The sequence below is a fragment of the Folsomia candida genome, unplaced genomic scaffold (genome assembly GCF_002217175.1).
Source record: "Folsomia candida strain VU population unplaced genomic scaffold, ASM221717v1 Fcan01_Sc037, whole genome shotgun sequence".
In the NCBI taxonomy this organism is placed as follows: Eukaryota; Metazoa; Arthropoda; class Collembola; order Entomobryomorpha; family Isotomidae; genus Folsomia; species Folsomia candida.
In genome coordinates this window covers 1050441-1072286 of record NW_019091229.1, presented here as the reverse complement: position 1 = coordinate 1072286, position 21846 = coordinate 1050441, and the positions used below count along the sequence as shown (strand labels likewise).

General features: G+C 36.6%; 4 protein-coding genes across 20 annotated transcripts; 2 read left to right on the top strand and 2 right to left on the bottom strand.

Annotated features, from left to right (window-relative positions):
* The first annotated feature begins 2694 nt into the window (after nucleotides 1–2694).
* On the top strand, nucleotides 2695–4453 carry LOC110861035. Its single transcript, XM_022110150.2, has 4 exons — nucleotides 2695–2906; nucleotides 3033–3113; nucleotides 3173–3375; nucleotides 3584–4453. The coding sequence occupies exons 1-4, from the start codon at nucleotides 2816–2818 to the stop codon at nucleotides 4220–4222; spliced, it is 1014 nt and encodes a 337-aa protein (XP_021965842.1). The 5' UTR covers nucleotides 2695–2815; the 3' UTR covers nucleotides 4223–4453.
* A 1360-nt stretch (nucleotides 4454–5813) lies between these two features.
* LOC110861034 lies at nucleotides 5814–15968 on the bottom strand. 8 transcript variants are annotated; one of them, XM_035860834.1, is made up of 16 exons: nucleotides 15686–15967; nucleotides 15479–15600; nucleotides 14979–15407; nucleotides 13875–14397; nucleotides 13743–13805; nucleotides 13467–13675; nucleotides 12781–13204; nucleotides 12602–12678; nucleotides 12141–12537; nucleotides 11204–11518; nucleotides 9869–11001; nucleotides 9633–9774; nucleotides 9312–9424; nucleotides 8634–9238; nucleotides 6134–6217; nucleotides 5814–6059 (listed from the first exon to the last, which is right to left on the bottom strand). In XM_035860834.1, the coding sequence occupies exons 2-11, from the start codon at nucleotides 15585–15587 to the stop codon at nucleotides 10821–10823; spliced, it is 2727 nt and encodes a 908-aa protein (XP_035716727.1). In that variant the 5' UTR covers nucleotides 15588–15600; nucleotides 15686–15967; the 3' UTR covers nucleotides 5814–6059; nucleotides 6134–6217; nucleotides 8634–9238; nucleotides 9312–9424; nucleotides 9633–9774; nucleotides 9869–10820. The 8 variants fall into 8 exon arrangements, with proteins under 8 accessions (XP_035716727.1, XP_035716729.1, XP_035716730.1 ...); XM_035860836.1 differs by having other exon boundaries at nucleotides 9633–10126; nucleotides 10261–11001; XM_035860837.1 differs by having other exon boundaries at nucleotides 9633–10126; nucleotides 10361–11001.
* A 1321-nt stretch (nucleotides 15969–17289) lies between these two features.
* On the top strand, nucleotides 17290–18583 carry LOC110861039. The gene is made up of 4 exons (XM_022110154.2): nucleotides 17290–17491; nucleotides 17700–17775; nucleotides 18073–18188; nucleotides 18278–18583. Exons 1-4 carry the CDS (start codon nucleotides 17423–17425, stop codon nucleotides 18362–18364), a joined length of 348 nt encoding a protein of 115 aa, XP_021965846.1. The 5' UTR covers nucleotides 17290–17422; the 3' UTR covers nucleotides 18365–18583.
* Nucleotides 18578–21444, bottom strand: LOC110861033 (zinc finger protein 728). Of its 10 annotated transcripts, XR_002549015.2 has the most exons (7): nucleotides 21340–21444; nucleotides 21096–21258; nucleotides 20214–21016; nucleotides 19615–19813; nucleotides 19436–19537; nucleotides 19023–19297; nucleotides 18584–18745 (listed from the first exon to the last, which is right to left on the bottom strand). XR_002549015.2 is itself a non-coding variant. In XM_022110148.2 (6 exons), exons 1-5 carry the CDS (start codon nucleotides 21235–21237, stop codon nucleotides 19122–19124), a joined length of 1422 nt encoding a protein of 473 aa, XP_021965840.1. In that variant the 5' UTR covers nucleotides 21238–21386; the 3' UTR covers nucleotides 18578–18707; nucleotides 19079–19121. The 10 variants fall into 10 exon arrangements, 4 of the variants coding, with proteins under 4 accessions (XP_021965840.1, XP_035716777.1, XP_035716778.1 ...); XM_022110148.2 differs by having other exon boundaries at nucleotides 18578–18707; nucleotides 19079–19297; nucleotides 21096–21386; XR_004837457.1 differs by having other exon boundaries at nucleotides 18584–18760; nucleotides 21096–21386.
* Nucleotides 21445–21846: the final 402 nt, after the last annotated feature.

Sequence of the window (21846 nt, the reverse complement as noted above, 5' to 3'; positions counted from 1 at the left end):
TTGCTGGACAAAGTTCAAATGAGAAATGGACCGTGTCAAGTCGTTGTCTTATTGAAAAAAAACAATGGTGTACATAAATTTTTAACTTGAGACGATAATAGCATGTAAGTTTCCTGGAAGCCGAATGTTTAATAATAACGCTTGTGAATACACATTTATGTGAAGGGTTAAAAGTGGTTAAAGGTTTAAAACGAGGTAAATTTGCACATGGTATCAATTTCATATGCGACCTTTTTACAGGGCAGGGAAGAAAGGAAGTGGGCATATTCATGTAAAATGTGTAAGGGTGCATTGTTTATGCAGACAGCGAGGAAGGATTAAATGTGACCCTTCAAAGTGAAGGATTAACTCCAGAGAAGGATTGTTGGGTTAGAAGGATTTAACCCTATTTATGTATGACAAATCAGTAAAACTTTTATGCTGGAAATAATTTAAAATTTTGGGTTATATGTATGTAAATATGTATATGTGCATACATATGTACATGTATCTGGTACATAAGAAAATTTGGCAAAAACCTTCCAGAAGGTTTAAGGATAAATGTATGTATGTACGTATGTATGCTTGGTATGTATGTATACATGGCTATGCCTCATTTTCGTCAACAAAATTACCATATATGTACCTATCTATATGCTTCATCTATGCATCAAGATTAGGCTAAACATCAAAGCAGTTACGTATGTATATGTATATATTTTTCTGAAAAATTAAACTCGAAATTTTGTAAATCGTTATTGAATTCTGCAGAGTAACTAGTATTAAAGTAACATAAATTATTTCAGTATTTTATAGTTAATCTCATTTTGACCAAATTCGTCATATCCCGTGTTTCTAAACGCTTCCCTGAGAGACAAAATATTTCACTTCATTTTTAAAAACCTATAATGCAGACAGACTTGATGTAGCTCGAGTCAGGTCAAGTTGTACATACCCAATCGGACTTTTTTTGCAAATTGAAAAATAAAAACCGATTTTTTCAATTATTGTTTTAGGCCTGACTCGGGCTAGAAATCAAAATTTCTAAATATTTCTCAAACCAAGGATATAATATGTGGACAACTATTTATTTTTCTTCTCATATTTTGGAACTTTCGTTATACTGATCATGTTACGACATATTTATATACATTTGCACATATGTATTTTCGTATTTACTATAAATATGCAAATAAATGTACATATTTACCGTCGGTAAATTACCGATATGCCAAGAGACATACCACTAAGCGAAATGTACTGATTTTTTTGGCCAAAAGTCCTTAAGGGTTTCTTTAATGATATTTTTGCATATGCCGAACACTCACGGCCTCAGAACACGATAATAAAAAAATTGAGGAGCCACACCCACTTTGGGTGTGGCTTTTTCATATTGCATATAGGGCCAAACGCCATACCGGAAACTGTTGCCCATGCGATTCTATACATACAGTAAAATTTTCATCGAAATTCGTCCACAGGGTCTCGAGATATTAGCTCGGAAACCTCGGCGAAAGGCAAAAATCCACTACTTTGGGGGTGTGGTTCTCCGAATGGGGCAAATGCAGAAATTCGAAAACATGTCCAGCTGTTGAGACCATCAATGGCTATGAACTCCAATTTAAACGGAGCGATCGCATCCGCCCCTTTCCAAGATCACCAATGGAAAATTGGGAACAATCATGGCGAAATTGTCGCAAACTAACAAAATTCATCATGTCGTAAACCAGTAAAAATTGATATCTAGCTTCAGCTAAACCAAAACAGAGCGATGCTAGTGAAATTTGCCTATGTCGTTGGTGGATGGCGTCAACGTGTCGAAATTTCGACATTGATCTGCAGCGATAAAATTTAAACTTGTTTTACCCGACACCTCAAAAGACATGCACAAATATTTTTTATAGTTTTAAAACTATGAGGCTTTGTTTTAAATTTAAACATTCCCATTGTGATAAATGGATGTCGACTTGATAAAAAATGTTTGTGGATGTCTTTTGAGGTGTTGGGTAAAACAAGTTTAAATTTTATCGCTGCAGACCCATGTCGAAATTTCGACACGTTGACGCCATCCACCAACGACATAGGCAAATTTCACTAGCATCGCTCTGTTTTGGTTTAGCTGAAGCTAGATATCAATTTTTACTGGTTTACGACATGATGAATTTTGTTAGTTTGCGACAATTTCGCCATGATTGTTCCCAATTTTCCATTGGTGATCTTGGAAAGGGGCGGATGCGATCGCTCCGTTTAAATTGGAGTTCATAGCCATTGATGGTCTCAACAGCTGGACATGTTTTCGAATTTCTGCATTTGCCCCATTCGGAGAACCACACCCCCAAAGTAGTGGATTTTTGCCTTTCGCCGAGGTTTCCGAGCTAATATCTCGAGACCCTGTGGACGAATTTCGATGAAAATTTTACTGTATGTATAGAATCGCATGGGCAACAGTTTCCGGTATGGCGTTTGGCCCTATATGCAATATGAAAAAGCCACACCCAAAGTGGGTGTGGCTCCTCAATTTTTTTATTATCGTGTTCTGAGGCCGTGAGTGTTCGGCATATGCAAAAATATCATTAAAGAAACCCTTAAGGACTTTTGGCCAAAAAAATCAGTACATTTCGCTTAGTGGCCACGGAACAAAGCTACGTTTCTCATCGTGTGACCGATATGTGAGTCAATGTGAGACGACTGAAAATGAGACGAGGAAAGTGGAGCGAGTAAAAAGTTTACATTTGTACACATGATGTTTCACAACTTTTGCATCTACGAATTATAAATTGCTGATTTTGCAAATTTTTGGAAAACAAAATTAATTTCTAAAGGGTAAAAATTCGCTATGGAAGAGCTCCTCGCCAGGGTGGACTATTTGGAAAATATCGTTTCAAAATTGGCGAAATGGACACACTTTTCGGAAATTGTCAGCTTTGGTAAATTATGAGCCTTCATTTTGTTCGCGATTAAATTCCAACCACATACTTAATCGGAAATTCTGATAATGAATATTTCTGGGAACGGTAATAAATATGCATAAAAAACTGAACTTTTAACCACAGAATATCATACGGAGGACCCCCTTTCCCTTGACGTTGAATGCGAACGAATTATTCCAAAATGTTCCAAGTCTCGGCGACGTGGTAATTATGATAATTTCATTATACAACAGCAAAGCTTAACCTATTTCCGTATTTTACAGGCCGAGTGTCCACAATTCCACGACAAGAAGCAGGATCTTGTCCTTCAGACGACACCTTTATCAAGACAGAGGTCGACACGGACCAAGAAATGCAAATTAGTGACCCCGACTATGTCATATTTCCTGAAACAGAGGATCCAGATTATTTCCCTCCGTCAGCGGCGTCGTCGTCGTCCAGCAATCATCAACGAGATGAAAGCAATGTAAATATTTAATTCAATAAGTTCCACATTTATCAAGTTGTTTAACACACTTTTACCATTTTTGTTACATGAATCTGCGTATAATTTGTTAATTTTACACAAACTTGTAAAAAACGACTCCTGTAACCTCATCCCCAGCTCGTGGTTGATTCATTTAATGAAGAGAAACACACTAGGACAACTTATCATTAAACTTTAATTTTTTCAGGTCACCAACGACTTTGACTCGAACCCTTGCGACACAGATGACAACACACCTTTTACTTGCACTAAATGCGAAAATGTCGTCCCTACTAATCCTGACGAAGAACCTACCGTGAAACGAAGAAAGATACCAGACCCCTCCAAGTGGAAAAGCGTAATTAACAAAACCAAACGCATGACTGGCGAGACGTATTTCGGATTTAAGCACGTCAAAATTGGAGAATCCATCAAACAGGAACACATTCCAAAGCCGGAAAAGAAATTAGGAAATGCGTGTGGTTCTGCGCGATGTGCTGAAGTAAAAACTCGTCATTGCAACGAATTTCCGGAGAATTGCAGACAAAAAATCTTTCACGAATTCTGGAAACATATGAACTGGGCGGAGAAGAAGATATATGCCGTGTCACTGATTGACGTTGTGCCATGTAAAAAAGACCCGAGTGAAGAGTCTCGGAGGGAAGAAACGTACATTTATTATTTGAAATTACGCGACAGGAGGTTGGCCGTGTGTCGAACAATGTTCCTCAATACGCTTGGCGTTGGACGACGCCAGGTTGTGGGATGGGTGAAATCCAGCTTATCAGGAGCTCCAGTCACTAATAAACGTTCTGCCAAAGTAAAAAATAGTAGTGAATCGAAGTAAAATTTTGCTTTATGCATTTAGTTAAGTTTTACTGGATATTTACTAACGTTTTTTGCAACATTTTGTATTATTCTTCTACATATATATGTAGGTATGTATATGTATTTAAAAAATCACGATTCTTGGTGCACATGTAATACGTTAATATATATGTTTGCGTGAATTACAAAATTTCGAAATATGAAATTTATTATCAAATGAAAACATTGAATAAATATTTACGTGAATTAATTATTACGATTCTTTACAAAAAATGAGTATTTATGGAACCACGAATTTACTCGTAAATTACTTACACATAATTATTTTAAACTACGAAATAAATACTATTAATTCTACTTAAATTAAGTAATATAAATATAAACATAAATGCTGTATAAATACTATACTACCCCTTAAAACTATTAGGCATTAATAATTAATTACCTACAAGTACAAATATTTATTTAAATGCACCTTGAAAGTATGAGATTAATATTTCAAAAAGTTTGTACGTTTCTTAATTCCCTCAAATTGCATATGTAAAACTGAAAATCTAAAATACTAGATCCCTTGCCTGCCAAAATATTGCTTCAAATCCTGCATAAACTTATTGTCCGCGTTAGGAAATATTTCTTGAAACCTATAAAACCCCAAGTTAACGTTGCCACCTATTTCAGAAATTTGACTCGCTTTAAAAAATCGACGATACTCAGGTTTATAGCTAACCTCAAATTTTGTGACACCTTCACAAACTGGAGGTTTGTTCCCCGTGTAACGGAACAAGGGGTCCAAATAACGTGGCCACTCGCCTCCCCATTTTCCCATAAAAGTTAAACCTACCTCCCTTAATTGGGGAAAAGCTGTGGAAAGATTTAGTCCAACAGGGTCGAATCTTATGTCAAACTTATTGTTGGGTTGGTACGGCGAGTGTTGTGGTAAGCATAGTTCGAGACGTTTCAAATTAGGACAATTAGGAAATTGCCAGATAATATTTTTAGTCGGGTATTGACTGATTGGGCATAATTCTAGGGTGAGGTACTCCAACGTGTTGTGATGTTTGGCCAGGAGCGTGTGGCCGTCGAAGTGAATTCGACCATCTTCATCGTCCCACCAATCTGGTTGAATGTTGATAAGGGACAGCTTTTTCAGGGGTTGGTTCAGCTGCATCAATGAGTCCCACTCCCTTTTCCCCTCGATGGATGAAATGCTTAGTTTGGTGAGGTGTCTGTAAAGTAATAAAAACAAGCGTTAGTATAATTCATATCATAACCAACTTTAACAATAAATTCTTTTAAAAATTGCTTGAAAGAAAGATTTCGTAAATCTGATGTACTTGGGATTCGGTAAAAAAAACTATGTAAGAGATGCGTGGTCCAGTTAAAACTGACCACAACACAACTGCAAACGGTATCACCTTGCATATCTATGTACATCATGGATCTAAAGGAAGGGATAAATCGGCTTCAGTACTTTGTTGCCAGAGCAACATGTCGGATTTGGCCTGTATTCGGGGCTGAATTCAGTAAACGAGTTGAAAATCACTTAGTTAAGACCAGCTTACGACAAATTCAGTACGAGGTGCAATAAAATCATCATATAATTAACTTGATTAATTTTGGAACTTATTTAATAATATTTCTTTAAAAAAATTAACATTAATTAAATAAATACGCAGAAATTTTTGCAACTTCGCTAATCTCATGTACAAACGATTAGTACACAAGCTTTTAAAAGCTGAAGTTGCGTTATAACGCTTGGAGTGGCAAATAGATGCGTAGCACCAAACCCTCGCCATCTCTCGGAGGTGCAATGGAATTGCCTGGAGGGCAACTCGCTATTCCCGCTCCGTCAGGACCTGTACACAAAAATTTCATTAATAACAATCTATTATGCATTATGATTTACATGTAATTTGTAATTTTGACGCACGACGTAATCGATAAGTTTATGATCGAACAATCGAAAAATTGCCTCCGCAATTTCCAAATCGCCGGGATGCAAAGGCATGGTGACCTGTGAGAATAAAACATTATGCATTCTATTTAATATTTTTTATGTGCAAATAGTGAAGTTATATAATCAGAATCCACAGTCCAACAATGAAACAACATTTATTTATTGATTAACAATTTTTAGTGAGATACAAGTCTCTTAAGGCATCTTAACGTGAATCAGTCACGTAGAACAATTTAAAAATAATCAGTAAATTATTCTAATATAATGTTTACACAATTTTTAACTATTGTAACTCTAACATAATTCTAAAGACAACTTCAATTAAACTAGGTAATCCCAAATAATGCTAAATACAACTTAAAATACATTTAAATAATTCCAAATAGTTGTAAATACTTAAAATATATTCTTAAAAATTCTAAGGAGCATCTGTAAAATAATTCTAAACCTATTCTAATGCGCTTCGGTAAATATTGTTAATTTGCCAAATTTGTGCCGTACAGAAGTTGAAATTTCTCGCATCTTTTGAAACCTATTACCATGATCAAATAAGCGAATTTTCAAAAAATGCATCGAAATTCGAGAAATGAGATCAGACAAATGACTAGTTTCAGTTAATGGATCAAAATCAACTACGTGATGCGTCAGATGTGGGAAAATTGTGGTTTCTAAGCATCGTGCAGTAACCATCATAGAAATCCTACGGTCTAGATTAGATACCTTCATTAAACCACCAGAAGTTTTGCAAATTTGCCGATAACATGCATCAGTCAGCTCAACTATACGGAAAACGGAATGACCAGGGGTGAATAAGCCTCCGCGATCCTTAGCCTCAATTAGCTTAGCAAAGTGAGAAGGAAGAAGATCATCGTCTGTGTTAAGAAGTGATTGGCACAAATCTCACACTTCAACTTCGTCCCAACTACTCTGACCACATTCCCGCTAATATAAGCTAGACAATTCCTATAAAAATCTGAATAATGTGGATCAGAGAGGGCGCTAAGATCTATAATGTCCAACGCATCAATGTCATCCATATCGAGCACCTTCAATTTCCGAACACGTTTGAGAGGCAACATACCACCAGGAACTTCACCTTCGTCAATCTGCGCAATGCAGTTACCCGTGTTGGTGGACTTGAGGAGATTTTGGTGCCAGATGGATTTCATAATGTTCCTAAACTCGACCACAGTTGGATTGTTATTATTACCTAATCTTCCCCTCACGGTATTAAAAAAAAGTTCTAAAGGATCTTGGCAAAACCGATACGTCAGCACGAATTTGAAAGGATTAAACTCTCTGATCAGAAGAGCTTTGCTAATAGCAATGACTGACTTGATGGATATCATCATTCCTAATGCAGCCCGTCTTGAATCACTATCTATCAGCCTTTTCTCGTACACCGCACGTTTACCTGACCTCTTATACTCTCTAATTCCCACGTATTTCATTCTGTACACAGGCCATTGTTCACGTTGGACCTATGATTTAGACGTTTAAGATTTATGAAACTTATTTGTTTATTCAACTACATTCGCGTAAAATTAGAGATTGTATCCTACTTTGGTCTAAAAAGACTTCGGAATTTTAATTACAATTCGATCTTATTTTTCCAAAATGGGTGATAATGCTTACTTTCGGTGTCAATGAATTTGTAGCGTAAAATAATAGAAATGGCTTCATGAAATTAAATTCCAGTTGAAACGTAGGTAAAATTAGTCTTAGCTGGGCTTAAAGTCAATATGCACCTTGGTAACCATGGTAACCTAGCACTGAATTCGGTCCCTGCTCCGTAAGACCGGCCGTATCCTAGCTCGCTTGCGAGGCCATCCATCCATTACGGTGTACAGAAAAGACTCTAGTTTTTACTCATTGAAAACTGTTTTAAACTAAATTTTAAAAACGTAAAATCGCACCGTACTGAATGGACAACCTCGACTTTCCTTCCACTTACAAATGCACACCATCAAATAATAAATATTCAAATAAATGTACGCAATGAATCAATTCAATATGAAAAAAATATAAAAAATTACCTATGTACTTACTGTGTACTGCTGCGATGGCCAGATACACTTTTTTCAGTATTTCAAAATATAATTTGCAATTATTTGCGAGACTTTTATATTGTAAACAAGTGATGATGATGATGGATTTGATGATGATGATATGAGAGGAGCTACTACTTATGGCCTGTCTCCGCGAGAGGCCTCACCTTCATTCACTTTTATTTCATCTCCAAATTGACTATGGTGTTACGAGGCATTGATGTACATGCAACTTTATTCAGCATTTTCATGCAGCCTGCGTGACTCGCCTCCTTATTAAAATTTTTTACTACTTTTTTGATAACTGTAAAATCTGAAATTAACCAAGTAAGTGAATACCCCTAATGTTTTGCACTAGAAATTCTAGTCTAGAATACACATCGAAGTAAAGTTTTGAGTTCCAGGTACCACAAATTTCAACTTACTTTAGACCTCGGACTTCTTCATGTTTTAGAGACTTGGCATCCACTGAAAGTTCTTCCAGGTTTGGAAACGCTGAAATCCTTCGGCCCCATATTTTACTTGGGATGCCATACAAGAAATCCAATCTTTTCAAATTCATGAATTTCTTTCCCTGACAAAATTCCAGGGTAGGCGTTGTTTTTTGAAGATAATATCGCAAGTCCAATTCCAAATGGGCCACATTGTCGTGAATATTTAAGAAAATAGCTTCCACCATTGCATCTTGCCAAGCTTGCGTAATACCCCCCCGAAGTTTTAACCTTCGGATCAAAGTGAATTTTTTGAACAAGGCGACACTCTGCGCAAATGCGAACTCATTGTATTCCTCAGATTCAGGAGCACCTCCGAGGTCAATTTGTAAATTGGGTGGATTCATAAATGCAGATTGAGCCATTTCTGCGACAAATCTTTGATTCCTTTGGGTTTCAGTCGGAGTGAGGTTGAAATTTAGATGAAGCATGGTTTCATTTTTAAGAATGAGTGTGGCTCCAGCGTCCCACATTTTCGAGACGAGGCGACAGGTCTTCATGTCGCTAAGGGGCAAGAACGAACAAATGGTGGCGACGACCTGAAACATTTAAAGACAAATTTTAGACCCAATTTTTTTAATAAATAGACTTGGATTATTCGTTTCTACATACGTCCATATTCAGGGGGAAGGCAGGAAGGCTGGCATTGTCTTCTCCTTGGCTTGGACATTTTCAATTTTTGTTGATTTTTTTGAATTTTGTGTTTAGGAAATTACTACAAATGTCTGCAAAAAGAAGAATTGGTTGATTTGAGTGGGTTAAAAAATATATACACACATATAAAAATATATGCAGTACAACTACATGTTTTCAAATTTCAGTATTTTTTAACTTAAAACGTTCTACCAACAAGATAAATACGTGCTCAATTACTTGAACAGACATTATACAGGATAAAGCCACAAAAAGATAATGCTAAATTTAATTGTTTACCTGGTTAAAAACTGGAAAAAATTAGCCACAACACGAAGAGAACATGGTAAACTATTTCCCGTGCACCGTACACCGTATCGCAAGAAGGTGAACACTAGACTGATTGATGAAATGATGAGCAAGTCCCGGTCTCAGGTTTTGACTGAAAAAGTCAAAAGCAAAACATGAGCAAACCTTGAAAACGAAGGAAAGTGAGACAAAATTATGGAGAGGTTTTGATTTTATGTTTTACATACACATGAAGGATGAGATATTTTCTAGGTGCTTTTAAATAAGTACATAAAATTGTAGGAAATTAATTTTTAATATTTTTAGGCGACGAGGTACAAATTTAGATTGTCGGGAACCGTTAAATTATTAAATTAGTGAGTACAAAACTTCGTTGTTCGATATATTTAAATACACTTTTTATATAAATAGTCAGGAATAATTGATACCAGGCTTCACTCTCTGCCTGGACTTTTCCTATCTCGTTATGTGAGGTTGCCAGCTAACTTCAAATATTTTTGAATGAATGGAGGGGGACATACGCACAGAATGTGGCACTATCTTTGACCAATTATCTCAGTAATTGTCTAACAACGATATGTTAGACACATATCGAAAAAATTAATTTTGAGTTTTGTACTTTTAAGTCGCTTTTTGATGACGCCTTATGTGAACGTCCCCTTGTGACTCGCAGTACGCAGTTCCACATAGTTAAAAGTCTTATGGCATTCTGGTCGGACTGGAGATACAGCGGTCCGGGCAGAGAGTGAAGGCTGATTGATACTGCTTTTTATATATAAATAGTTAAATATTTATCTCTCTAATTGTTTACTAAATAGGCTACAGTCTTGTTTTACTTTAAATATATATATAGTTATATATTAAAGGGTTTCATTTGACTATATCCATATTTCAAATAAATAAATATAGTTTTTCTCTAAATATCATCCACTTCCTCGTTCCCTCCCACCTTAACCATTTGACCCTCGTCCTCTTCTGTGCAGACAAATTGGTCGACTATATCTGTTTCTTTCGAAATATTGGATTTTCGCCTCCTCTTCGTCGCAGTTGTATCACCGGAAATCGCTGCAGCTGCCTCTCTTTTCCGCTGGGTTTGTAACCGTTTTTCCACTAGAATCCGATACGGATAATGTTTCGTCCAACGCTCTGGATCATGACTGTAGTTATGAATCGTTAAACTTATCCTGGTTTTGAACGCTTTTCCGCACTGAGAGCAAAGATGGGCACGCTCCTCGCCATGAATTGGTCGATGACAATCAAGGTGTAATACTTGGTTTGGAAATGTTTCCCACAAATGTCGCACACGTATTTTCCTGGCACCTTTTCGTGTACGTATTTCACATGATTATTGAGATGAGCGCTGGAAATAAAGGACAAATGTAAATAATTCAATGCATCTAAAATCAATAATAATTATTCAATCGGATGTTAATTAAATTGTGAAAAAATTAGTTTGAAAACCTGTTAAGCAAAAACGCATCATTTTACAAATTCACTGATTTTTAAAAATTTGCTGACTTAATCCGAGTAAACCGAGGCCAATTGATTTTTTAATGACTTACAACTGTGAATAAACTTTGCCGCATTGGTCACACATGTGTTTTCCTACTCGGTGCATGGTCGCCATGTGTCTTGCGAGTCGGCCTTTCTGGTTAAATACTTTTCCGCAATTTTCAACGCGACACGGATGCACAATTGGCTGTAAAGTTTCTGCATCTGTGGGAACGTATTGATGACATCGGACCCGGTGGTGTAAGAGGAGGTTTGAATCCACAAATTTAAAATGGCATTGGGGGCATTTAATTTTCTTGTCGAGATGTTCATGTTCGGCCAGATGGGAATCCAACGCTGCTTGGCCACGGTACTTATGGCTACATCTAGAAATTAATTTCATATATAAAAAATTTTACTTAACGAGGTTTTTAATGGGTTTACATATTCACTACAAGGTCACATCGCAAAAATAACATATGTCGCAGGTAAAAAAAATATGACGAGATTTCGCAAAGCTATACAAACAATGAGGCAATTCACACAATAAAAACTAGTTGGTAACTTGTAATACATAAAATCCGTAAGTTTAGTACAATAATTTTACAATTTTTTGCAAAAAAAGACTCCCTTGATCTGAATAAGTTTACAAAAATTTATAAGCTAATTTTCATTTAAAATACTTTAAAATTTTGCAAAAGTTTATATCTAAACAAATAAGTTTCAAGAATGTACGAATTTTATAATGTTACCAAGTCCTGCGTGAACTGCCTCAATAATTAGTATTCTGATTTTATTTCCATGAATTTATCTAACTTGAAGCTGGACAGGGCGAGTTAGCGAAATAATCCTGCGAAATAAAAATATACCAAATTCTTGGGAAAATTTTGCTAAAAAAATTCCATGCTTTTCCAGCAAAAATTCATGTGAAATCTTGGAAATTTTTAGAGCTATATATACGAAAATTGTCGTGAGTACATACAATCAATCTGTATAAAGTTAACGAACCCATCTCGTGGACAAATTTCCAATCGTCCTAGTTCCACCGTTTTTGCGTGATCCTCCGATATTAAATGATTTTGTAGTACGGGAAGCGAGACGAATCGTAACTGACACGGTTTACACATAAAAGGCCACACCCGATACTTGTTCTCGGCGATCCTGCTAATTTTTCTTGTCTCTATTTTGACCTTTTGCTCGGGTAGTTTGGCGTCAGGGTGGTCGGATAAAACATGCGCTTCGCATTCACTGAGTGAAGTGAATTCTTTGAGACACACGAAACACCCGAATTTCGGGGTCTGGTTGTGCGCATCGGCCAAATGTTGAAGGAGATCGGATTGTACGGGGAATTTTGTATTGCAGACGCCACAGTTGTATATAATAGTTTTCTTTTTCTTGGGTTTCACTGTAATTAGTATGAGTAATTATGTACTATAAATATTAATTAAAGTAAACAGTTTAAAAAATACCAGGTTGAGTTAGAACTCTTGTATTTTCAGTGTTATGAATATTTTCTGATGCAGAATCAGCCCCACTATCTAGAATTCTGTGGAAAGAAATTAAGAATAATAATTAAAAATAGCTTTCCTTGTATGAATTGAGCACAAACTTTCATAAATGCTATTCATCAATATGATATTGTTCTTACTCTATCTCATTGTTGGACTCATTCGTCATTTGAGATACCAAACCAAACGGGAGCGCTTCATCAGCATGCTCGACAACGACCACCACGTGTTCCGGCGTGTCCTCAATTTCCACCCGCCTCAAGTTGACACGAAAAAATCCCTGATCCTGGCTCGCTTCTCGTATTTCATCCTTCGTCATCGGGATCACCCACGGGATTAGTTTGACATCATATCCAAATTCTGGCAGTGGCGGTGGCACAGATCCGTCCTGGTGATGAGCTGACTCCACGTGAGATTCCAATCGGTCCGTGGTGGTGAACGATTCCCTGCATTCGGGACACCGAAGAAGTGGATGGCTTTCTATCCTGTGACGTTTTATGTCGCAAGATCTGAATATTTTTCCGCATTGGAGACTTAGAACTGGACTAGCGCAAAGGGTGAAACCTAGGTCATCAAATAAATCAATTAGTGTGTATAAGGCAAAATTTGCAAGGTTGCATTCCATCTACTGAAAAACAATATAATTTTTTCATGCGCAGCATATTGTTATTTTGCGAAATGATTTTGCAAAGGGACTCAAATAAAATAGACTTGTACATAGGTTTGCCAAATCATATTTTGCCAATCTCTCAAATTTTTTGAGCTTCGTAAACTGGGTAAGAATGATTTGCGACTCTAAATATTTGAAATCGTATTGTGTGTGTACCTGGGTGAATAAATTTCCGGTGTAAAGTAGCCTCCACGAGGGTATCGAACTTATCTGGACAAATGGCACAAGGATAATGACTTTTTGTGGAGGTAGTAGTCAGCAGCTCAGGTAGCTTTCGAACCTCCGGGACCGATATCGGTTCAATAACTAAGGGCAGGCCGAAACTTCTTTCAGTCGTCGACGGGGTCACGAGGTGACCAAAAATCCTTTTTACATAAACGGGGAACAAATATTTCAAATATAGTCATAATTTTATTTAAAGTAAAACCCTACCCTGTTTGATGTATTGGTAATACTCTAGGTTTCTTTACTGTCGAGATTTTAGACTTTTCAAAGCTGTGTGACACAAATGGAAAATAATTAATTAGTTAATTAATTCGTTAATTAACTGTTTATGACACTCACCCTGGTTTAAGGGTATATTTTTTCTTATCTTTGTGTTGCACTTTCAATAACTTGCTAATTTTGATTGGAGCAATGCTTCGTTTGGGAGTCGTTTTCGAATACGTAGCTACAACTTTACCCTTGTGTAGTTTCTGAAATTCTGGAAAATTTCTGTAATCTTGTTTAATACCAGAAACTACTGAATTTGCGATAGCACCAATGGAATTTGCAATACTTGAATCTGCACCGACTGAATTTACAATATTTGTACTTAAAGCTGCACCGGTTAAATTTGCAATACTTGAATCTTCACCGGTTGAATTTGCAATATCTGTACCGGTTCTATTTGCAATACTTGAATCTTCACCGAGTGAATTATTCTCAACAACTTCTTCGACTACTGAATCCTCTGCAAATTCTAAGGAATCATTTCCAATTTCCGGTCTAAAAATATTCTCCGTCTGCTGTTCTTCATTCTCATAAAAGTTTACTCCTGACCAGTCCGCGACGAAAAAGCTTTCTTCGTCCTCTTTCCTTACGAAATCTATGCAAATTAGCCATAAGTAATTAAAAATCATGAAATTTGCATCACAAATTAAATTATTCGTTACCCCAGGTTTAGACTTCACGTTAGCATCACGTTCTCCTCCCAATTCGATTTTTTGATTGGTCGAAATTTTTAATTGTCTTACAATGGAACCTTTTTTCAAGCTACACCGGGATTGACTAACGAGTTATATCAAAAAATCAAGCCGAAAATTAGCAATCACATGGCGCTTATCGTTCCGTTGAATGGCCCCTTTGAAGAAAAATATTGGGGGTCAAAGTCCCCACGAGCGCCGTGGGTTTTCGCCTAGTGGAGGAAAAGGGAGAGAAAATTTAATAAAAAATTGAACTTTGCCGCCAATATTTTCCTTCAAAGGCGCCATTCAACGGAATGATAAGCGCCATGTGATTCCTAATTTTTGGCTTAATTTTTTGATATACCTCGTTAGTCAATCCCGGTGTAGCTTGAAAAGAGGTTCCATTGTTAGTGATATTTTTGATTAGCCAATCAAAAAATCGGATTGGGAGGAGAACGTGATGATAACGTGAAGTCTAAACCCGGCGTTAATAGCAACTAACCACTCAGCAATTGTTCTCTAATATTTCCGTATATTCTTCCCACCACCAAATTTCCACCGTCCTCGTCCTCCTCCTGCTTAACGAGGGCGGAACTCTGCACCAATTTCTTGACATTGTTCTTCACCTTGTCCAACTCCTTCTCCAGTGTGACAATCCGCTCATGTAAACGTTCCCCTTTTCCGAGCAGTCGCACACACGACACGCAGAGGTCGATGTGCTGTTCAATTTCCTCCTGGCGAAAGTGCGAGTCGCAAAGGAGCGAATATGGGACGACTTGTCCCAGCAGAAATTTTACTTTTGTGGGATACTTCTTTTTGTGGGCAGGACAACAGCAAATTATGCAAATTGTCGGAGGAACAGTAGGATCGTCCTCCTCGTCCTCCTCTACAGGCGCTTCTATCGTCTCGATCACCTCGTCGTTGGTCAATTCTAATTATTTATGATAAATGTTAGAGACATTAAAGTTAAGAAACTTCGTAAATTTTTTCAAAAAAGTATACCTTGTAATTCTGAACCGACTTCGTCAGAAAGTTGTTTCTTGGCACGTTCTGTATTCCACCTTAGCTGCGCCGCTCTCTGACCGTTTAGCCGCCTCTTTCTTTGGACCATGGTTTGTGATTTCCTGTATAAAATTACAAATAATGAGAGTTATATATAAAGAATAAAACTGTTTCGTTTTTGTAATTCGCTATTAATATCTTGCTTACCACCTGTTTCAATTAGAAAAGATAAGACGGCACACCAGGATATATTATCCGCAGAAGAAACAATGAAACGGATCCTTAATTGTTTTATGGTGATTTTGAAACAAGATTGTTTTATTCATTTTGTATTGTGTATTGGATGGAACTTACAAATTCTTGAGTTACAAAATTTGCTGAACATGTGCTGTTTGGTTGGCGGTTTTGGTAGCAAGTTTTACTCGAACAAAGTCGAGTAATCTTTCTCATGCAAATTTTGATGTACGCATTGCATGCTTGGACTTTCTATGAAAATCCTAATTTTGCCAGTTCAGTTATCAATTGATAACTTTATCCTTACCTACCTGGCTGAAAGCTGGAAAACAATTATCCGAGAAGATGTCCAACCTAACAATAAGTACATATATTATTTGCCATTTGTGTGATGTGTTGTATTTATTGTGTGTCGAAAAAAGTCAAGTGAGACGTTTTTGTTGCCAATTTTTATGGCTAACATCTACAAATATCTTTCATGCAAAATTTTGATCGTGAGCTTGTCGTAATTGGAACTAGTAGTGCCTTATTTCAGAAGTTATAAAATATAAAATGTGACCTTCCACCTTACATAAATATGTACTTCTTCGAAATTTTGTGATAGGAATGAATTGCAAATTACTCCTCTTATTATACGTATGAAAATAATGTGTTAAAATTATTATTATTTTCGTCAACATTATATTTCTTTACAATTTGACAGATTTATTGACAAATGCGATAAAAAGGCGCCCAGAGTCGTTGTTACTAAATTAATAGGCAGTTTGCAAGACTACGTTTTTGAAATTTCCGTAATTTTTCCGTAACGCTTCTTCTCTCCTAATTTTTGTCAAAACTTACGGAGTCCATCCTAAAATTATTCTAAGATGTCCTCTGAACATTTTTCATATTACCTCCGTAAGTTTTAACTAAAATCAAGACATATAAAGACTTACGGAAAAGCTACGGAAATTTTAAAAACGTAGTCTTGCAAACGGCCTAAAACATTCTTTCTGCCGCAGTGGTTGACAAGGTCACCAAAGCTGGTCAACTTCTCACCGCAGAAAAAAATGCACTTGTGCCCTGCATGTGCCGGGTTTGGTTTCTTGTATTTCATCATTCATGATATATGAGTTGAAATCGGAAAGATAAGATGTATTGAATGACCTCAAATCTACCTCATGTTTTACAATCCGTTCCTTCTACCAATTTATTTTCATATGTAAATAATTATGTATTAAAGCCTAGAATAAATGAGTCAACTAACGGACTCCTCAGTTACGCAGGAGGAAAAATAGGAAAGAAGATCTGCAGTTCTGCAGTAAGAGGGGCCGTGCGTGAACCATGTCCACCCGATTTTACTTAAACCCCAGCAGATACATACATAAACAGAAAATAAGCGTTTCAACATTTCCCAAAATTTACATGGTTTTTATCTTCTTCATTTTAGATGAAGCAACAGGTTCATCCATATGTATACGTAGTTGTGCCGTGATATGATCATTTTTACACGCACTACGATTAATTGTTACAAAAAACGGGTCTAATTAATTGCACTGCTTCGTAGCCCAGTCACTCATTCATTTCATGAACTGACTTCCGTTTACACAAACATATTCGGAGAGGTAGAAGTAGGTAGAATGAACGGATGCAATTTTCATAGTTAAGTTTAGCCTAAGTATGCATTTTTGAAATTACGTTAATTTGAATTTTCCGAGCTTATAAATAATTATGTGCCAATATTTTAATCATTCTTGTCAAAGAGGATTTTCGCCAAAGTTATTTCACTGGATAATTCTGGTAAGTGAATGGTTTTTTAAAATTGTAAAGTGGAAGTTGTTGCCCATTATTTTTATATTTGTCACAATTTTTATTTCATTAATTTGGGTAAAAGATGCAATTTTATAGTCCAAATTATTCATGTCTGCGATTTTCCAAAATTAATTAAAAAAGAATGTTTACATATTTACGTCAAATAAATAATTGCATATGTATATTTATTTGATAGTCAATTCTCATCTTCACAAGTACAACAAAGGCCCTAAATACTGGACAAAATACTGACAATCCACTCATCATAACAGGTTAAAAATGCAAGCTTGGTCATTGGGTTAATTCACGTCAATCCTTCACAACTAAATACTGCTCATCATGACAACGAATAAATATTTATGTATATCTTAAAAAAAGCTTCTTGTGAAATTCTGGTTTCCTTTGAACGAATTCAATTAATGTAAAATACATTTTACATGACTTAAATTCGTTATGAACTTATTCATAACGAAATACTATATACGCTACACTACATTTGGCTTGACGCGAGTTTCCTAAATTATGCAAATATTTGCATAATATGTTTTTTTTACTTTATATAATTGCAGAGAAACCTTTTCCAATTTGGGTGGTTGAGTTTCCACTCCCACTGTTACGTGGGGCCACGTTGTGTTTCGAATTTCAGCTCAGATTTCGAAAATCGTCATTCCCACCGTTTCAACTTGTATGTACATATTTACATTTTCGATTCTTACGTATTACTTGCCCCATAAATATCGATGTGCAATGGCTTCTTTTTTCATTGGATTTCAGGGACTCCTAGTTTATACCAAATACCGACTTGGCAAGCTTCCAAGTCAACGCTTCTATCTCTTGGAGTTGGACAACATGGCGTTCTGAACGATTCGCAAATATGTATGTATATAGATTCAGCCCTTCGTCATGGCGTCATCAACCCCACAGTTCTATAGTCTTTGGTGGTGGCTGTATGTTCGTATTCATTGCTTGTTATCACCCGAGGATATCATATTTTTATTAAATAACCATGTTTACTTTGACCCAATTTTGTCAACTGGAGAGTAACAAGGAAGGAAATAAATACATTTACATATGTACATATGTAATATGGTAACCGTTTATTTTGACACTTTATGCTCGGGCCAATACACAATAGAGCTTAAATTTGTACATCCTTGGTAAATACATATTTTGAGAGAAATGGAATCAAAATTATTTTCGTACACTATGTATTTTGCACTTACAATGGAACCTCTTTTCAAGCTACACCGGGATTGACTAATAAGTTATATCAAAAAATCAAGCCCAAAATTAGAAATCACATGGCGCTTATCGTTTCGTTGAATGGCCCTTTTGAAGAAAAATATTGGCGGCAAAGTTCAATTTTTTATTAAATTTTCTTTCCCTTTTCCTCCACAAGGCGAAAACCCACGGCGCTCGTGGGGACTTAGACCCCCAATATTTTTCTTCAAAGGCGCCATTCAACGGAACGATAAGCGACATGTGATTCCTAATTTTTGGCTTGATTTTTTGATGTAACTCATTAGTCAATCCCGGTGTAGCTTGAAAAAGTACATATGTATGTAAAGCATTTACATAATTCAGACTTATAGAGATTAACTTGACAATGTCGTCGTCATTACTTTGCCATTGATTCACCCTGCTCGGAAACAGTGTCGCTTCCACCGACGAAAATACTGTGGACGATGTCCATCCCGTCGTCCGTTTCGTCAGTTTCTCTCAAAGTTTCGGTCTCAATCTTAATATATGGTAAAGGTGAGAATTTGTCGGAATTTGGAGTCGTGGGGACAAAGCCTGTAAGAAGAGGTTGCATTGTTAATTTTCACGTTAAAAAATTATTTTCAAAATTATATAATTGCAACACATTTATAAAGATTATTACACAAAACTAACTTATAATCTTTTGAAACCTAGTTCATCCTGAACATTTACCTTTGCTAACATTTGTGTCCAGTATGGCATCGCTGCGACCAAGGGTCCGCTTCTGGCCAAGTCTTACTTTTTTATTCTCTTTCGACCTGATTTTCTTTTCATCTGAAATTTTTATTGGGAATTATTTAAAAATTTTCAAAATTGGGGTAAAATATTTACCAAACCCCATGCATTCATACCCTTAAAAATCTTCTTCTTCATATGTGTCGTCACGTGTACGGCCACGCTTTGTCCAGGCTTGGAACCAGAAATTATTTTACTTTTGCTCGATCCATGCATCTTTCTCATGTGATTTTTCAAATCGAAGCTGTAGAAACTTCTTCGTGAGCAAAGCGGACATTTGAACTGTTTCCTCTCCGTAGTAGGAACATGAGTTGGCTGTAATTAGTAGAAGCAATTTTAATTAGGATTAATTTTTATGAGGTACTTAAACATTATGTGGACCAAAATAGTGTCAATCAATCACAAATTATTAGTATGAAATTTACAAGTGACACGATCTCCCAATGGTCAGATTTGGCTGAGATATTGGCATCCGAAGAGGAGAAAACGCGCCGTAAATTTGTCAAACTCAGGCCACGTTTTCTCTTCTTTGGATGCAAATATCTCTGCCAAACCTGCGCATTGGCAGATCTTTTCTTTTACAAATTTCGTATTAATTAACTTCGTTATCGACTGACACTGGTTACGTCAAAATCAGATAGCATACGCTAAGAGACCTCCATTATAAATAAACAACATATATACATGATTTTATTAATTTAACCACATTCCTTACCTCGTGTCTCGTCAGAAGCCCCAAGGTAGAAAATTCTTTTTTACACACCGCACATTTAAAGGGCCTCTCTCCCGTATGTGACCTCGTATGATCCACCACGTTCCCCGGAGATTCGAACATTTTATCGCAAAAATAGCAGGGGAATTTTTTCACACATCCTCCTACATGAACTCTCCTATAGTGCGCCTTCATACTGGAGTCGAACACAAACACCTTTCCACACTTTGGAAAACTGCATTTAACGGAGGAACCCGATGGTGTCAAATGTGCCATATTTTTATGTCGGGACATCGTATCCCTCCGCGTAAACGTTTTGGGACAAAGGTCACATTTGTATTCGCCATTTTGGTGAACATTTTGTTTATGGGATTTCATGGCGTAGGCCGTTTTGTAAAATTTCTTGCATATGTCACATTCCGAAAGGGTCAAAGTTTCCGAGTGTACGGAATCCACGTGACTTTTTAGGGTTGATTTCTGCTTAAATTTTTTTCCGCAAATAGTGCACTCGAAATCCCGCTCGGTGGAGTGGACCACGTCGACATGGCTTTTTAAGGAGCACGACATCGTGAACGCTCTGGGACACTGGGCGCATTTGAATTTCTTGGCACCGTGAACTTTTTTTTTGTGGACGTTCAGATCGCGCAAATTTCGGAAAAAGTTGGCATTGGAACAAATGGAACATTTAAAGTTCCTCGTGGCGACGTGGACGCTTTTGATGTGGGCTTGTAGGGCGGTTTTTGACCCTAATTTTGCCCCACAGTGGGGAACTGTGCATGGAAATTTGGGCGTTTTCAGCTCAACTTCTGAAACATGGGAGGCGGGAAATTACTTTCGATTAGGTTTTGCAATGGCGTCGTATTCGCGATTTTGCGAAAATCTTACCAGTTTTAGCGAATTCGTCCTCCTCCTCGTCGGAGATTTCTGTTTCGTCTACATGATTTTTAATATGTTGGGATAAAGCGAAATTGGTGGAAAAATACTTGTCACATTTGGAACATTTGTGGCGGCTCCGTAATGATGACATGTTTGGAAATTAAGTAATTGCCTGTGCAAATCAAAATATCTAGTGTATTTATGATTTTGAATTCTTGTAGACAAATATTTTTAAGTAGTGTTGTTCTCAAACCTTATATTATGTACCACGTGGATGTAAATACATATGTGAATGCCGGTGTAGTACATATCTAAAAATCATATGGTTTCCCCTCCAATCCAAAAACATGCGAATGTCAAACACTTTTATGGGATCGTGCATAGAGGATTTCGTCGATTTATTAAGGCAGTTGAGAGTCAAGACATTCTATTCTTTCTAATTATATGTAGAATAGGACAGTCAGATGCATACGCAAGGAATGGTCCGTACATCCTGAATCTACACTCCCATAGTCGTTTGTACTTGTAAAGATGTATGTGCACACATACTTGCATATTTTGTGTCCCATTCATAAATAGATCATATTATATATATGTACATTTATATGTTTATGTACATATATGCTATCTATGTAAATACATATGAGTGTGTTGTTAGGTATGTACATATGTCTAAAAAGCATGCACAAATCGTGCACTTCTTTACATATGTACCCATACATGTATGTACATATGTACATGCATATGTTCTACGGTACCC